Genomic DNA, 19816 nt, shown 5'->3' on the forward strand with positions numbered 1-19816 from the left:
TATGAGACAGGGATGTTGGTTTCGGCCATATGAATTTACTGAGGTAAGTAAGTTAAGTTCATCAAGAACACATATGATTGTTTGCATAGTAAATGCTAACAGCTTTCGCAAGCATAAGTCAATACATCGATTCATTGACAAACGATACCAAAATTTTTACTAGATACAATACACTATTTGAGTCGTATCAAAACATAAGAGGGTTAAAATATTCTTTGCATGAATTAATCGAATATCACTAATTATTAGCATGTATTTTTCTGGAAAAGATTGAGATGGGTTTTTGTTTGAGATCATGAATCGATTGATGTAAGACCATTATTGAAAACCTGGGAGCACTGGACGGCCGTTTCGTCCTAGTATGGGACTCTTAGGCAGTGCGCATGCACGCAGGATTCGGACCCAGAACATTCGGTCTCGTGCGTGAACGCTTGATATTCATTGATTCATGATAACAATCAAAAACAATCTCCACGACCCCATACAGATATTTAGATAAGTGTTTATATTTATTTACTAGGCAGATTTTTATCCAGAGTAATAGATCAAAGATATTCGTGAAGCTCAGCTAATACTTTAGAAAAGAAATACTTTAAAAATAAATAAAAATATCACATTTAAATTATATCAATGTAGTTCATATAGTATTTTCTGACTTATCTACATGTTACTGTTTTCTTTTTGCCTACTGCCAATATGAGACGGGAATTATTAAATAAGTTGTCGGTGAACGCAATATAGAGCATATAGTCAAAACGTGTTATTTCATCTGTACTCTGTGCTGCTTCTCAATGTAAATTTTAAAATGTTATAAAAGCCCCTGTCTAATAAGCTATTTTCATCACCAAAACTTGTGAGAGTATTTCATATTTCTCAGATACACAAACAATAATCTAAAATTTCAGGATTATTGTTTCATATCGAGATGCATTACGTGGCAGATACAGGCCGTTAAGGCTTGTAGGAAAATTAAAATTTGACTGCTAAATTTGATTTAGCTATTTCTTATTTCGATAGATTCTTCCAGTTCCATGCTAACCATCTTCGACTGTTTTTTATTATACATTTTTCTGATTCATCTTTCACAACTTATCTTGTTTCTCTCTCTAAATGGATTGAGTCTAGAGGGCAATTCAACAGCCTCTACTAAATTTTATATGAAATGATCGTTATGTTAAACTTGTGACTGTTTCTTTGCGAGGTTTTTGATTAATGCTCGGCTGACTATTTAAATCGACCTGCATCATCGTACCGTTTTTTAGATCGCAGGAAAATAGATATTGTCCATGTATTATAAGTGTTAGGTATTTTCACTCTTACATCTCAAAAATTACTTGGCTAAAGATATGTTTTAATCTAATAAATGTTATCCAAAATGAAATTGGAGAAACTCAAAAAATGAAAGTATAATAATTTCATATAATCATAGACAGAATATTTCCTGTTCACTTACAAGTAGTTCAGTTGTACCATTTAGTTTCATAGTGCAAGAGCCTAACGGTATCATAGAATGTGCTAAAGAAATATCTTTATTCTCGAGTTTTTTCATATACCGTAACAATTCAGTCTCTGAGTGAAAAGAATTGAATACAGGATGTGTTAAATAGCTATGTTTACGCATTAAATTAGTATATCTGTTGATAGCGAAAATTGAATGTTCCTAAAAAAAAGAACCCAAGTGCATAATTTTAAAGACTTTAAATGTGTGCATTTAATAAAACAGCGATAATAGAAACTATCCATTCTACATATAAAACACACCAATGGCTTGTGAATAAAGCGATAATTTCACAACAAAATGCTTTGATTACCCAATTCAAACGTGTGTGTTGAGGAGCTAATTATCGGATTGATATGAACAGATATGCCATAAATTATACAAAAATTGTACCTCTAAATAAATTGCTCTCTTAAAATGAATAGCGAAAATCATGAAAATATAATGATCTTTGTAACTATTTATAGTATTGATCGATTAATATGATTTTGCTATAATGACTTTTGTTAGATTTTCTGATAAGTACCTTTTTCAAATTAGTGCTGCCTAAGTAATCTTTTTTTTTAGAGTGATAGCAACGTTATCATATAGTTACTTAGAGTGATACACAATCAGTTTTAACTCAATTTTTCTTGCAATTAAGTGTATAATGGCAAAAAACAACCATTACTTAAAAATAAGGACAATTCTATGGAATCCTTGTAATATTGAATGAGTGACTAATAGCTGACTATGTCTTATCATCATTTGTTTTTTCATCGTAAACTTGAGTAGAAAAGCGTGTTTTAGACAAATTGAACAATGTTATTGTGTAATGAAAATGAATGTCAATTACAGGTACAAAGACGCAGAGTTTAAAGTAGTTCTTTACGAATAAACCATCAGGCGAAAATTCGAGGGTAAACATACACAAAGATTAGATTTTGACTGGCAAAAGCTTCAGTATGTAGTAAAAGTGTACTGCAATATTATAGTTAATGAACTTTTAAATAAAAATGTATGTTCATCATAATTATTATATGGTTGATCCATATGAACAAACTGCAACTCTTAACAATTGAAACTTGTAACCCGTAAAATCAAACGGTTAGCCCTGACTAAAATATGAATACATATTATCCAAAAGTAACTTTGTGATTATAAATTATATTTGGTCGGGATTCTAAAACCAATCTTGAAAAATCTTAAGTAAATTAAGTTACCTTAGGCTTCACTCGAGTTGCTCCGAAAATGTACATTAGGTCATTAAAATCTTCACTAGTTAGAGTTTCATCTATCGATAAACCAACCTGAATAATAGAGAGACTATTTAATAAATATACGTATAATTTAAAGTGATCAACTCGAATGCATTTTATTTCTTTTTGTAAACACCTAATTAAAAAAACCGAGATAGTTAATAATAAATTAAACAAAAAGTTTAGTGTCTGATACTTCATTTTGCCCGTTTAGAATCTGTTTGAAGCACTAAATAATTAAACCTAACAAATAACAGGCACACAATCTAGTTCTGTATATGAAGTTAAATGCATTTTGAACAGGTCAGTTTTAATTTTTCGGAACATACCTTTAACTATTTTAGATTAACGAAGAGCCAAAAGCTTTCTTGTTGTTAAAGCTACACTTTTTATGATGAGCACCAATAATTAGAAAACTCTGGTTCATGGCATTGTGTCGGTTGCGAGAAAAAAAATTCGAGAATAAGCGAGTTGGAAATCACGCAAATAAATCCTTCTAGCCCATATAAATCAGTTATTGTATAATCGACTGATTGTTTTGGTAATTGAGACATAAGTGATGTAGTCTCAACACCAAATAAGTAAACCCATTTTAATTGATTCGATAAAATGTACCTAGTTGAAAACAAGTCTCTTTCAATTTGAAATGAATCAGGAGCCTAGTAAATAAAGGATTATCATCCAGGACTGAAAGAAAAAAAACATGCAGTGCAAAAAGTCGTTTGGACAGCTGTTGAACTTTGTAATGTGTTTTTGAGCCTAATTAAAATTTATTTCGTGTTAGGTGATTTTATTAAATTACACTTGACTTCCCTTTCTAATTTACATAATTCATCAGAATCAACATCAATCATAAATCTGCTTTCGTCACTGAAAATGGATACAATTTTTTTGTTGTAATCTGGCTTATTCATAACAACAAAAACTTATACTTTATCAAGTTTAACCAGAAGCGATCAGATAAAAGCTGGAAAAATCCTGCTGTCATATTAACTATCATGTCAGATCATTTCCGAATAATCCTGTTAGACATGTCACTGATTTCTTCCTTATCACATTTTTCACTAACAAAAAGGGGACTTTTTCTCTGGATTTTAGTTTTCCTGTCCTTACAACACAAATATTTAAATTCATAATTAATGTCCAATCTGAAGACTTCTGTGATTGGCCGAGTATTATAGCCCCTACATCCTTAAACAGTCAGAGCTGGAGTAGAGTTAAACTAGTGGATATAGCATATCGACTTCATATTCCTGGACTAAAGCACAGAAGCATATTAAAAATCATTAAAAAGACCACGAAATAATACTGATATTATTCTGGTTAAACGTGATAAAGTATAAGTTTTTGTTGTTATGAATAAGCCAGATTACAACAAAAAAATTGTATCCATTTTCAGTGACGAAAGCAGATTTATGACTGATGTTGATTCTGATGGATTATGTAAATTAGAAAGGGAAGTCAAGTGGAATTTAATGAAATTTATTAAACACGGTAATTATGTCTGGGATTAAGGTTCGAGTCAATTAAATATATTTTAAATACTTAAAAGTATGGTGGGCTTAAATTACCATCGATTAAAATCTCGTTAGTGTATCATAATAATTTATAGATCCCTAAAATTGATGATACTTTATGTAAACTTACCATATACACCAAAACCCATTTGACACCCATCTTAATTACACTTCACAATGACAGCTTAGTGCTTTTACAGTACATTGAAAACCAGTTCTACCGAAAAGGCAGTTAGTGGCTACAGTATACAGGGTAATCATTCATGAAATAAATTATTGATGAACGTTTCTAGCAATAAAAAAGACATTTTTCTTGTCATGTTAGGTCAGTTGTATCCTATCAAACAAATAAAATCATCTAACTGGTTCAACAATCTAAAGGGGAATACAGTATGCGTGTTTTGGATTTTTAAAAGAAAACTTCATAAAATCTATGATGAAACTAAATCAATGAATTAGCATTCAATACATGTGAAGCCATCGATTTAAAACAAGAGTTATGTGCTGAGATGTTTCACAAAACATGAATTACGAGCACGAAATTCACGCTGGTCAAACACTTTTTTGATGGACCTAGTTATAAGACACGACAAAATTGGGTGTAGTGATGCTGTCCAGATGGAAAGCATCTCTGTTTCAAGACTTACAAACATGAGGATGAAAACCAAGTCTTAAAACTAAAAGAAGATAAGTAGACTAGACTAGATAGATCGTGAATCATATTTTACATATATCCCAGGCCCTATGAACTTCATTTAAAAACAAATAACAGGGTTAATTCTGGATACGCGATATCTTGACAAGGTACAAATGAGCACAGATTTACAAAACGGAATGACCATTGTTAATACTTCCAAGACTTTTGAAGATTAGTGTTACGAGATTTTTTATTAAAAAGTTATGATTAAACATGGAAAAATTTAACTTGGGAAGCAGTCATATAAAAACAAATTCGAATATAGATACAATATTATAATGGTATTTTTATTATGGATATCCAGCTCCGCTTAATATCTCTTCTAAAACAATCTATAGTCTTTTTGAAACTATTTGAGATTTTTTTTTATCACTCCAAACTTTCTTAACTGAAAATTATCAACTTTCTTCTCGTAATCATCTTCTGAACTTTCACATTCATCCTAGTTATTTTAAAATCGATCACCAGGACCTGTTCCTTATGATTTACTTTGTCACCTCTTTTTTTTCGTTTTACTTATTTATAAAGTGAAATTTTTTCTACAACTGATGCCAATCGACTATTTGATGCTAATTCCTTTGATGTGAACAGTATTATATGCATATATTTGAAAGAAGAATGTGCCAGAGTCCAGTGACAGATTTTTACTGTAACAAATTTTGTTATGCTAAAAAAGCAGTTCTATTCATAATAAAATGAAAACGATCAGTGAACTTCTCTCAAACAATTTCCTAGGATTTTTCCAGTTATTATATTTTGAACGTTCTGAAGGCGTACAACTGTAATTCGTAGCTTGTAGCCTTAAAAAATAAGGGAAATAAGGTATATAAAAGTTAATTCTGAAATCAACTTACTGCCCCACCGTCTGGATAGTATAAGAGATTTACTCGTTTTTCGAATGCCTTTCTTTGAATAGACTGAAGACAATTTTGTTTAGAATTCGGTAACACTTTAATTGTATCAAATACTGCAGTCTGATTGGCAATCTAGAATTGGTTCACGTGTAAAGTAAATAAACAGGTTAATAATTGTAGATCTAAATACATCCGTTACATAGGGGAGTACATGAAGATTGATACTAGTTTCTTGTTAAATTTATTAATGTGTTGATTGCTTAATTTTAAAGATTTTAGCTAATTTCCTATCTCAAGTTATATGTAACCAGTGATGCTATGGGGAAACTTTTTAACCATATATCATTCCAAACAGTTGATCATTCGATTTTCGTACTTACTGAGGAATTTGTTTTGTTTTTATGTATTTATCTGTTTGGAAAGTGCTTTAATTTTATATTTCACTAAGAACTATAAATGTTATGGCAATACAAAGAGGCTTCACTGTCGATCCATAATAGCATATCACTGTAGATAAATACAATCAAAAGTATCTTTACCACTTGTTGTTAACTACAGTCTGTATGAGTAAAATTAAGAAGAAAATGTGATGCATTCACTAGTGACAACAAATAATTATCGTGGTCACATGCCACGGGAAACGAATGGTATTGAAGAATTGCTGAAACCTCTATTATTCTGCTAAAACCGTTAATTAGTCATAAGTTATAGGAATAAATTGAAGTTTAAGTGTTTTATGACGTTAAAAATTTATACTAGCAAATATTTGAATAGTCTAGGATGTAGAAAACTTCGACTCTGGTTCAGAGTCTATAAATTGTTTCTGAGTAATTTATTTACATTCGCATTAATATAATATCATAAAAAGGCTTTTCTTATATTCACATTGTCTAATAGAAAAATAGTCTTGACTAAAATTCAACGATAAAAGTTTCCCTTTACATAAAATTTAGTTGTGCGGACAGATATCATTTCGACCATCCGGAAAAGTTTAGAAGACAAAAATACTTATTATTTTCGGTCGCTAAGTTGTTACCAAATTTATTGGATGAAGTTAGTTTACATCATAAATTGACATAAAATAGAGAAATATTGAAAACTAGTGAGCACTGGATAACTGTTTCATGTAAGAGTTGGACTTCCGACAAGTTACCACTTATAATGTCGCCAGAGATCAGACTCAGAACCATCAGTATTTTATTGAGGGGAGGGTGTCACGGTTCGATCAAGCAATTGAGGATCCAAAGGTCCAAACTCCCAATATCAGCCTATGCGCTTTGCGGAGAAAATTTCGTGAAGTGGCTGGTGTTTAAAATGTAAACTTTTGGAACATAATTGAGTACTTCAGTGTTTTCGTGCTGATGTCAACCCGTCACAAAAACTAAGCCGATACTATACAATCTTCACATATCTTCTTACAAACATGTTAGGAAATATTATGAAGCTGTACTGAATAAGGAGACTAATTAACCATAAATATGATTAGAAAACGACGACTACTCTCTAAGATGAATGATCACGAGGAAAATAATTATTCAAATTTGGTGTGGCTCAGAAGGAATTGAGAAGCTGTCAATAAACTTTCATCGTAAAGTCTGTTTTGGATGAGCATCTACTGTTCGAAAGCACTTCAAAGAGCTGGGTATTGAAAACCTTCAATGAAATAGAGTACAACTATGTAGCAAATTTTCTTGAAACGTTAATCTGTATCTACAATTAAATTTTAAGCTTATTTCCAAAGTCCTCATGAGCGAAACGATAACTCAAAGTAATTAAAACCTTTCTGATGTACTTTTTACGGCTCTCATGGAATTTCAACTAACCTTATAACCGGCATTTTCTAGAGCTGATACTAAACGTAAAGTGTTTCTATGGATACGTGAAGCTATTCGTTTTAATCCTTCTGGACCATGATAAACAGCATAGAAAGCAGCCATATTAGCAAGTAATGCTTGAGCTGTGCAGATGTTACTTGTGGCTTTATCTCTACGAATATGCTGTTCCCGTGTTTGTAAGGCAAGTCTATACGCAGGTTTGTTCATCGCATCCCTGTAATTAAAATATGTAAGATTGATTACTTTATCTGATATTGATTGAGTCATATAAAATAACACTCGAAAATGTAATCATAGTTAGCAAAAGGGAATAAACTTCCATTCATGTCTCCATCTAACACATAAGATGAGAAGAATCATTGCACATTAGTCATAGTATCTATTCAAGTAGATCTAAGGTCTTTTAGTTTAAAGAACTTCTTCTTAGTATCATACGGAAATTGTTCATCATACATTTACCACTTATTTGATTCAATTGAATTATATACTATCATTTGATTCTGTTCTGACATCCGTTGTTTAGTCAATGATCGTTAATTTTTATTTCTGTAGCAAAACTATTATATGAATTTCAGATAATAGATGATTTTATTACGCCCTGACTACATGACATGGCGCTTTTTTTTAAACCCCCCTAAATTTCTTGGAACACATCAGACATCTATGACACATTAAGACAATTTAATATTCCTATTAGATTTTATATTGTAGTGCATAATTTAGATCCATAGATAGGATTTTAGTAGTAATGTACTTATGAAACAAAGATTTCGCTTACTTTGCTCATCTTGATATTTTGAGCAAGAAAATATCTTCAACTGTTAAAATGTCGTATTTGTATAATATTTATGTAAACAGTTTTAAACGTAATTTTCACTACGACTTGATGACAATTGAACGAAAAATGGTAACTTTCAAAATCCTAATGACCATCAAGTTGAAATTGAAATTGTAACACACTGATGACATTGAGTGAGGTCCACTTTTTATCACAGATAACTGATGTCGAGAACGTGGATAACCGTATTTCAACTTAGTTATCTGAATACATTATAATGAAAGCGAGAATTCAAGGATTTTTTCTGAATTTCAAATGAGATCTCGGGTGTGAACTGCTAAGGAGCCCTAAGATGAAACAAGTTTCTGATACTTTCTGGCTCTTAGAGGTTCTCTAAATGAAGTCGACTGATGATGGATATTAGATTTAGAATATACAGAAATCTCCACAAAAACACCTTTAAACATCTCTAATTTTTCATCAGATTAAGCATTTAATTTTCATTATTCAAAAAATATTGTTAGCTTCATTTAAATGGAATACAATATATTCATGAACTTCAGAGAAGAGTAAATTTCAAATCATTTTGTATATACTATAGTTGATGGAAAAGCAATGATATGAACAGAACTATAATCTTACTAAATATCAAATGTTTCGGAGAAGTACATTGTTTACAGGACTGATTCGTTAAATAAATGTTACAAAACGATTTAATTAATCGTTTTATCTTAATCACATCTCATTCTCTGGTAATAAAAAACATGAACTTTTTTTATTTTAAAACTTTGTATGCACAAATTAATCGGATATAGAAAACAGAAACTGCTATCAAAGAAGAAAAAGTAAGCCATCGATCCACTGTAATAAATTCACTAAACATACTAAATATTTCTGTTCTATTCATGGTACTATGGGTGTATTTTGATAAAAAGCTGAGAATAGCCCAGGGCAGAGTCCGATGGAGAATACTGGTGGGAGGCCTATGCTGCTCCACTAAGGGTAATAGGCGTAAGTAAGTAAGGTTAAGAAACAATTACTACTTTTAGATAGTTACGTTTTGAATTATGAGTCACTTACTTAGAAAGACCGACTATTCTTCCTGGTAATAATCTGGTAAGTGCTTCAGTTGACGAAATAAATGCTGCATGGGGTCCTCCAAAACCCATTGGTATTCCAAAACGTTGTGAAGATCCAACAGCTATATCAGCACCTAGACTATCAGGTGATTCAATAAGTGTAAGAGCTAACAAGTCGGTCGCTGTGATGAGAAGCGTCTGAAATTAATAACAACTTTCATCAAGTGATAGATGAGATAGTGACAAAATTAATCAGATCTAGGATACTCTCATTGTCTATTAAAAAAACTATTCAAGTATTAAAAACAACACAGTTTTTACAAAATCACAAATTTCACTTTCACAGAATAGATAATAAATAAAATCTTTTCGTTTAGGATACATAACCTACACTTCATTCAAACTAATTACACATGTGCATATTATTCTCGGTGATAGTATATCATTTATAAACGGAATAACCTATCAAGAAAGTCTTAGCACGCCAAAATAAACAATCAACGTTTTATTTAAGAATTTATTTATTATTTATTTGAACATATAAATATTGGTACAAAGGGGCACCAGATACATATGCGCCACACAAATCTCATTTGATTTGTGTGAGGGTTGTGATACTGCCCATAGTGATTCAAAATACAATTCAACGGACTTGTTACCAGTGACTGAGAGCGATGTAATAAAAATCGAACAATCACAAACAGACAATTTCAATGACGAAAGCTACATTTTCCTTCGACCGTTATTACAGGACCAGTGGTAGCAAAAGCTGAAAGCTGGTAAGTTGCGCGCTTAGTATAGTCTGATAAATACTATTACGAATTCATTTTGTGTAAACACTATTCTATGGTGTAATCTTTTCCTTCGGAAAATCCTAAGTATAGTCGCTAGTTTCCCTTATTAGTTTTACTTAAAACGTTTTTATTTGAATGATTAAAAGAGTAAATAAGATTTAAATCTGACCTTATTTGATTTCGTTACTTCAGCAACTGCACGTATCTTATCATCCCATATATTGCCTTCTGTATCTGGATACTGTAGTAGATATCCAGAGAACTGTCCAGTACTAATAATTTCTTTTGCGTGATCGACATTGTCTATGGAAATAACTACAATTTCAATACTAAGATTCCTAAAGAATAAATAGATAAACTACGTTTAAAACCACCAATTATCGACAAAGACATTTACCAAAAGAACTTGTGAAAAGTTATTCGGTAATTATTTTTTTTCTAGAATTAGATTCTGAATTACAAGACAAAATATTAGGACTCTTACTAAATAAAAAGCTCTAATGTTAATAAGTCGATTTTTATTAATTTACATGAAAAAGACGTAAGAGACTTCTTCATACTTAAGATTAGAAGACTGTGGAAAGTTAAGATATCATTATCAAGTATGTGCAATTTTAAAAAGTTAAAATTATGCTTTCACTATCCATTTGCCAGTCATAAAACACATTACTGAACTATACACACGAGTTAATAAAGATCTTGACTGTCATCGCCGATCAAAGTTAGACCACCATTGAAAACATGAAAGCACTGGATGGCTGTTTTGTCTTAGTATGGAACTCCTCGACAATGCCCATCTACGACCCACTAGCCGGAAACCGAACCCAGGATTTTAACGCTTGACCTCTAGACCACTGAATCCGGTGTTCCAACAATTGTCTGACTTTGATCGCTTTATAGCTTCGACGAAATTCAACAATCTCCACAACCCGATACTGTCACTTAATTTCAAAGCTTACAGTTCAAACTATTAAAGTACCAGATGAAAAATTAAACAAATTCAAAATATGCACATTATCGACAATCGACTTCTACCGACTATCATGCACCAGTCTTCAATAGTATGACCTCATACAATTACGCCAAGCTACCCTAGCTTTAATTATCTAATACCAACGTTTGATAATATACAGTGAGTAGTGTTGCGAGTTATAGTATAAGCCATGTCATGGTATAAACTATTATATATCTAAATATTTCAAAAAAAATCGGACAGGTCATATGTTTCCACAGAAATTCACTAACAAAAGTTAATAAGAATAAAGAAAATTCAGCGAGGAAAATCTCGACGGAATCATTTACTTGAGCTGTACATTCATATTTATAGTTAAATGAAAAATATGTGTCTATAGAAGAATTGATTCGAGACTCTTATTATCAAATAAGGTTACGCAATAATCAGAGAGTTAGAGAAGAATATAATGCTGAAAATCAGTTATAGGTCAGATGATAGTCCCATTGACAGATATGAAGAAAAACGACAAAAATAAAGGTCATAATTATAAAGATTGAATAATAATCAAGAAAAATGTAGAAGGCAATAATAATAATAATATTAACTGATTAGATTTTAAAATTACAAAACAATAATTTAAGAAGTCAATAGTGATCAAATGAAAATGAAGAAAGAGGAAGAAAAACTGAAAAATACCAATAAAAGGAAATTAGGTCCAAGGAAGGATGAGAGGTTGGAAGAACCGCTTTTGCACGCAAAGTTTGGGCTTGAGTTCGTGAATTGACAATGCCTCAGCAGTGCATAAAATATCGATTCGAATTCCCTTCGATCTAATTCCTTTGACTATGTAGATTACTTTAAAAGAAGACTTCTTTCGAGAGATGTGTTCACAGTTGATTGAATGTTTCTGTATAGAACTAGTAATTATTTTACATTCTCCTTTTAAAAGCCATGCCGAACAGTGTTCTGACATGCGTTTTGAAAGTGATCGCATTATGAGATCTAGAGTAAATTTATAATGCAATCTTTTCTATCCATCTATAGACACATATTTTTCATCTAACTATAAAAACGGATGTACAGCTTAAGTAAGGTTTTGTCGAGAAAAAAATTTTCTCCGCTGAATTCTCTTTATTCTTATTCAATGACACAATGAGTTATTTTAATAGAAGTTAATTAGGACATGCTTCATCCTTGCGTTACACAACTTCAAATGTTCTGCCGTTAGTTTCTCAACTGAAGCCAAATAAACAATAGGGTGCAATATTATACACATATTAATGTATGGTAGATTCGAGTGCAGGGCTGTAGGTAGCACCAGACAGCTTTTCAGACTAATAAAAGAAACTCGAATTAAGAAGTCATATGTAAATGAAACCATCTCGGAAAAGACAACACTCTTATCCGTTCTCAGCCCAGACGTTTAGAGTGGTGGGTGGAACACTTTAAGGAGCAGTTCAGATGGTCTTCAGATACTCTACAACTACCCACCATTTCCAAACAGCCTGAATGGAACATTGAAGTAGGTCCCCCGAATCTAGCTGAAGTTCAAAAGGCTATAGCTAATCTGAAACGAGGAAGAGCAACTGGTCCACTTGGATTGGCTCCAGATGTCTTTAAATTTGTTGGTTCAATTTTAACGATTAGGTTGCCTAATATTTTAGCTAAAATCTGGGAAACAGGTGTAATCCTATCTGACTGGTCGCAATCACTGATCGTCCTAATATATAAGAATGGGTCAAAGTCATCCTGTGATAACCATAGAGGGATTAGTTTGACGAATACCGCATCTAAAATACTAGCCTCAATAATTATCGGGCGCCTAACAAAGACTCGTGAACTGCAAATGCAGGAAAATCAGGCTGGCTTCAGAACTAGTGGTGGCTGCATCGACCACATATTCACAATTCGTCAGATTTTAGAACATAGGCATGCTTATCGGCGTCAGACAATGCGTTGAAAAAATGCAGAGTTTTCTGTTAGTAATGAGTAACAATGCAACGATGTTTGGGATGCGTTTCTTGTCCTCTAAATGCAAGTTGTTGCTCCAGGACTGGCCTGCGTCAATACCTGAACTAAGCATAGGGAGTGAAGTAGCCGAAGCGTGAACAACTTCACTTATCTTGAAAGTCTGATCAGCCCTAATGGGTTGGTGTCTGACAAAATCTCAGCACGGATTCAGAAAGCTCGTTTTGCTTTTGACAAATTACGTCACCTATGCTGAATACGAGATATCCGTCTATCAATTAAGGGACGAGTATACTGAACAGTAGTTCGCTCTGTTCTACTTTACGGCTGAGGAACATGGTCATTAAGAGTAGAAGATACTCGTAAGTTACTAGTATCTGACCACAGATGCCTTAGAAATATTGCTCGCATCTGCTGGGATCACCGGGTAAGTAATAGTGAGGTTAGACACAGGGTATTAGGGAATGATGATAAATCAGTTGATGAGGTCGTGAATCTTCATCGACTGAGATGGTTAGGTCACGTGTTACGTATGCCCAACCACCAATTACCACGACGCGCTATGCTGACTAGTATTGGTGATGGTAGGAAGAGAGTTAGGGGTGGCCAAACCAAAACGTGGCATCAGTGCTTGGAGTCACTAACCTCTAGTCTGAGCCATGTTGGTAGATGCAGACTACTTGGTTAGGTTCCGCGTGACTATCGAAACCAATGGTCAGAGACCGGGCGTTCATCTTGTTGTGCTAATGAGGTATGGAAACTTGGACCGATGCACACATGTGCCTGGTCTTACGTTGTGGATAACTGACTGGATGATATTGAAGATGAATAGTGGCACAACTGCTTCATTTACTTAAACTACCAGATAAAATGATTTGTGAGTGAATCAGAACAGAGTTCATAATCAACGGTACTGTATCATTGATTTGACTAACTTTAGGTATCTCATAACCAAAATATAAAAAAAATTACAACCCAACCTAGCGTAACTATTTGTTTTCATTTTAAATAAACAAAATTAGATAGTTTCGATGATTATAAAATATTGAAAAAATAATTGAAGGTTTTCATATCTGAATTATAAAAGGCAATAAGAAGATATTTTTTTCACCTGGAGTTAAAAATAGATTTTTCATTAAAAGCCTGTAACTAATCTTTTGTTAGTATATATCATTACTTACCTGGGGCTTGAACCCACTTTGTTTATATATCCTGATGCAACAACTATGAATTGTTTGGAACAAGACTGAACTGTATATTTGGAAGACTATAAATGAATACCTGATGGCTAGTTCAGATAGTTTTCACAGTATGATATCTATTTGGTGTGATAACAAGCCAGTTTGTACACACTGGGAGATCGACCACTGTGTCACTTAATTTAGTAGTGAAAAATCTATTCATTTCAAACTACAGTGTATATAATTTGTATATAATACAACTTATACCAATAGTCAAAGTTGATCAGATTGATAGATGGGGAATTTCAAAATATTCTGATTTCCTCGTAAAAAATTTGTTGAGCAATTACATCTTCAAAGAATAGAACTTATCAACGGAATGTATTAACTAACTATAGTACATTATGTTTACTGTAATTGAGATTTTGGTGCGTCACATAATTTGTCATTGCAAAACATGAAATTTCAGATGTTTGTATATGTGCCATAAGTCTTGAAGAGTTTAGATGTTTTAACTAGAGAATATCTCAAATTATGAAACACTAAAAACGGTGCTGTTACTAAGCTAATCAACATATTTTGCGAAAATTGGGAATAAAATTTATGTATGACAAAAAAACCACTCACAATTTTAGTTTCAAGTTCCACTTACTTTGCTCTAGATGTGACGACATTAATAGTTTGTGGATGACATCTCCTATCGAGGAGAAACCTTTTCCTGTTTGTATATCTATGGAACAAAAATAATCACAAGAGAGACTGAATGTAACATAAGTACAGTTGCTGCTAAACATACACTTTTGTCATTCTTAAAAGTAATGGATACATGAAAATTTTCTCTATCGAAATAAGGTTTACATTTTTATTGTCTATTGCAAAAGTTTCGAGTCCTTTGATTTACATTACCTGAGTTGTTATTTAAGGATACACTACGAACTTGGTTGATGAACTTCAAACAACATTACACAAAACGATACTATTTAAACTGTGATATTTTTTTACTTATTTACCTAAAACGTAAATCATATTTCACATTTAAAAGAAACAAAATTTTTTATTAGCTTCTTAATAATGTGGAATATCTTGTATAAAATACAAGAACCTACCTGACTGCCAAACACATAGCTTCTGCAGATGCTGTACCTTCATCCAACAGAGATGCATTTGCTCTCGCCAAACCCGTTAAGTCTGATATCATTGTCTGATAATTAAATAGTGATTCTAAACGACCTTGGCTAATTTCAGGTTGGTATGGTGTGTATGAGGTGTACCTGCAAAATGAAGGTTTGTTGAGGGGTGAAGATACAGAAAAAAAATTCTTATTTGAGTTTGGGGTTTGAGGATTAGCTATTGGTCGGTAGTTGAGTTGGAGTGAGACTAACTTCTGTGAAAAATTATCAGGTAAGTTGATTAGAAAATTGACAGTATTATTTTGATGTTACATAATGGTACAACTCCTGATGTGAAAGGAGTCAGTGAAAAATAAAAACGGGACAGAGAAATTTAAGTGATGAAAATTGAAGCATATTAGCTGAGTTACGCTAATGGTTTAACGTATGATATCTAACTCTATCCGTTGCCATTATAAATAAATAAATTTCAACAGATGTTTGTTGAACATAGATCTATTCAAGTCAAGTTCTTGTCGACATATAATCAAATGATTATTAACTTATAACACCCAGGAGTAAAATTTTCTCAAAGATTTACAGAAGCTACCAGTAAGATCAAATTATACTCTATAACTCAGATATATGTTTTTAACAGTTGTAAAGGAATTTTCTATACCAAATTGAAATTTAACGAAAAACGTAGTATGAAGAATTATTGTCGCGATCATGTTCAATTTTAGGCCTACACATTTTTCCTCTGCGATGATCGTTAAAAACAATTTTGATCAGTAATCAGATTCACGTCGTTGTTCTTGAGTCACGCCTTGAAAATGAAGGCCGTCAGTACTAACTACCTGACAGCATATCACACAAGCCGGTATTGGAATTCACATAGTAATCTATATCAATCTTGTCGACTAAAATATGTTCAGCAATAATCATATTTATCAACATACATCTACAAACTAGATTATTTACACCATAAGTTTTCTCGCATTTTTAAAAAAGAAATAATGAATTTTCCCTACCGATCTGTTCGCATGATTTCTGCCTAACACCAGATAAATACAGCTTCTAACTAGCTTAATGAAGTACTCCCAAAGTGTATTTCGCGTTTTACTCAGCAACGTCTATTTCCAAATCCCAAAACGTCTATGCCCTGGCTATTCAACTGAGATATCAGTAGCGGAATCTACTTATTTTTATTATTATTATTGACAGCTTTATTCAATATTATATTTTTGCTACAATATAGAAGGTATTTCAACAAGTTTCTTTTGCAAACAGAAAGAAAAAAAGTAAAAGAAACTGATGACTGCGTATATATACAAATTATTTAAGTAGATAAACCACCCGGAATTAAATGAAATGTTTTTTCTAAGATTTGAATCTGTACAACTTTTTTTAATTAGAAACATGTTTAGAAATACAAGTTATTAACTAGTTCAACTCTAACAACTTGTTCGCCACACAATATACTTGCTGATAAGGTAATGTAGAACTATTACACTTTCTCTTGCGTGCATGGATTCTAATGTATTGACGCCTCGTTCGACAAGAAGATATACAAGGAAACAGATGTGACTGGAGTGGATAGTTAATACCTGATAAGATAACACCTTCCAGGAGTTCGCTAGACTTTAGATGTATATCCACAACCTCAAAAGATTCGCCACACACCCTGCTAACTGCCTTCAGAACTCTCTGCAACACAACAAAGTCTTTTCTCAAAATCCCGGAAAAATAATGGAAAACAGTAAAGAATAGTAGGTAATATGCAAGAATTGACAAATTGTAAGAATAAATGCCGAGTAATCCTAATAGCATGCAGCCTCTTTATGTGGTAAGTCAGACGAAAAACTTTCTTCGATAGCAGCAAAACATGAGAAGATGAAGAGAGATCAGAGGAAAAGGTGGCACCAAGATAATTTACTTTCATCATTGTGTCTATCAAAGAATATCCAATGGTACAAGCATCATGGGATTCTAACACGGCGTTTAGGTGCTGTTCATGTCTCAGGCTAAAGTTAACAGATTGCCGGATTAAGTACGAGACTATTAATAACAGACCACCATTCAATACGAGACAAAAACTCGTTCATTTCTATGAGGTGTAAAGAGGTACGAATTGGCATACATACAGTGAGGTCATCCGTTTATTTCACAAAAGTGTTTTCTGTGAGAGATGGCAGATCATACAGAAAAAGAGAGAAAGAGAGGTGAAAGAACAGCTCCTTGTGGAACACCTTCCTGAGACAGTAGGGACGTCGAACAATTTCCTCCAAATACAGTGTACTGTTCTCTTCCAGAGAGGTAGGGACATAGTCAATTGGTTATCCAGCTGTCAGTGTTGACGCTGATCAACTTGTTAGGTAGGAGGTGTTATGGGATAGAGTCAAAGGCAGAAGCGTAGTCCAGAAAAGCACATGGAATATATTTCTTACCCTTTCCAAAGCCTAACACTATATTGTGGTGCAGAATAGCAACGGCATCTAATGTGCTTCTTTTGCGTTTGTAAGCAAACTGATACGGATCACTGTGCTCTTTTAATGCAGGTTGAAGTGGGAGTATCAATAATTTTCCCATTCTTTTGAGGAAAGGTGGAGTTATTGCTATGGGTCTATATTTCACATTTTTATCATCAGATACTTTCTTATGTATAGGGATTATCTTTATCTCCCTCCATATTTTCGGTATGAGGTTAGTTGACAAGGATGCGTTAAAATATCCGTGAATGAACAACATAGAACGTCAGCACATTTTTTAAAAAGGAGGTTTAGGGTGCCATCAGGTCTCAAACATTGGGATGAATTAAGTGACTGGAGACATTTTCGGACATCATTTTCAGTGAAAATCGGAACACAACTATTCTTCGAACCCGTGGGTGGATATAGGGAGCATGACATCAGATGACTGACGTACGAAAGACTGATTTAAGTCACAAACATTCAGCTGGTTATCGCTTCTAATGTGCCTCTCACCTGTAAGTTCTTGAAACAGTTTCCACATACTTGAAGAGTTTTTACAAAATAGGAGTTTCTGAGAAAACATTGAGTTCAGACGTCTCATCTCTTGATTTGTTGTTAGATCATTTAACTTTTGAACTTGTTAAAACTTGTGACCTGGATTCCCTGTTAATGCATAACGTGATAATACCGCCAATTAGAGAGCAGTGAATTATCGATCGGATCAATGACACATAAAACCCATACGAGCAGTCTAGAGTACTTATCGGTCCTGATTTCTGCCTAGCCCAGCCAGTTAAGTCCAGAACACCAATCTCAGCCTCTGTGGCATGAATCATTTATTTCAAGCATACTGGGTTTATATACAAAACAGACGGACTACATCGTACCATGAAATAAGAAAAAACATTTGTACAAGATTTAGCTAAATGTGGCTGTGAATAAGGGAGATAGTAATCGATAGACAGGCCATAACTCAAGAATGGTAGATCGTGTAATAATAGTTCGTAAGTCGAAATAAAACTCATAATAACAGGGACATGAATTTGAATAGTTTAGTTATTTAACAATTATACGATAAAAATATACGCATAGTACTGGTCCATAAATAGATCCCAAAGTTACCATTCATATCGGGACATGACAGAACTTCAATGGGGTTTTTCTCCTCGAACATTCTTTCTTTTACGCTCTGTAATCACTTTATTTGTGGAGATGTAAGTCGATCAAAACTCGGAATAATAATTTTAGTGGGACAACAAGTATTAGAACAGAATTTAAGATAACAAGTGACAACATCAACGGTGTTTTCCAATTAGTTACTTGTAAATAATTCCCAGTTTGTCGTACGAAACATGCTTTTCAGATTTTGGACATTTTCTTCTGAGTAATTCCTGTATTTGACTTTCTTTGAGTGATGTAAGAGTCTTATTTTTCAAGCGTATCATATACTTTAGGTAGAGCACGGATTATACAATGATCAGAACACGACCATGGAGGACGCTTACAAGTCACATTTACACCCACATCGTTATTCATGAAAACTAAGCCTAAATGGCCACCCAAATGAGTAGGGAAATCTACTACATTTTGGCGACCTAGTGATGAAAGAAGGATGAAGTCACATGAATTAAAATCACCACATACAATTGAAAGTAAACCACTGAAGTTAGTAATAGCAAATTCAGTGAATTTGTCAGCGAAAACAGACAGTGCAGATGATGTGCAGTCTGGAGTCACGTATATGTTGATAACATAAACATAATTGTATTTATCAGAAGGGGTTTTGTGGAGATTTTAGTAATTTATAGAGTTGAGATCATGAGTCAATTGAAGCTAGACCAC

General features: G+C 33.1%; 1 protein-coding gene across 1 annotated transcript in view; it reads right to left on the reverse strand.

The window, feature by feature from the left end:
* The window catches only part of Smp_128690 (glycine dehydrogenase (decarboxylating)), a gene marked incomplete at its 5' end in the record, with an annotated part of 43235 nt that overhangs the window by 14932 nt on the left and 8487 nt on the right, over positions 1 to 19816 (reverse strand). Inside the window, 8 exons of the mRNA XM_018788880.1 lie at positions 1454 to 1660; positions 2701 to 2787; positions 5805 to 5936; positions 7628 to 7853; positions 9498 to 9694; positions 10460 to 10628; positions 15047 to 15124; positions 15501 to 15665. Of these exons, the coding sequence (XP_018654379.1) occupies positions 1454 to 1660; positions 2701 to 2787; positions 5805 to 5936; positions 7628 to 7853; positions 9498 to 9694; positions 10460 to 10628; positions 15047 to 15124; positions 15501 to 15665 (1261 nt within the window). The remainder of the gene's footprint in view (positions 1 to 1453; positions 1661 to 2700; positions 2788 to 5804; positions 5937 to 7627; positions 7854 to 9497; positions 9695 to 10459; positions 10629 to 15046; positions 15125 to 15500; positions 15666 to 19816) is intronic.

The sequence above is a fragment of the Schistosoma mansoni genome, chromosome W (assembly GCF_000237925.1).
Source record: "Schistosoma mansoni strain Puerto Rico chromosome W, complete genome".
NCBI classification, from domain to species: Eukaryota; Metazoa; Platyhelminthes; class Trematoda; order Strigeidida; family Schistosomatidae; genus Schistosoma; species Schistosoma mansoni.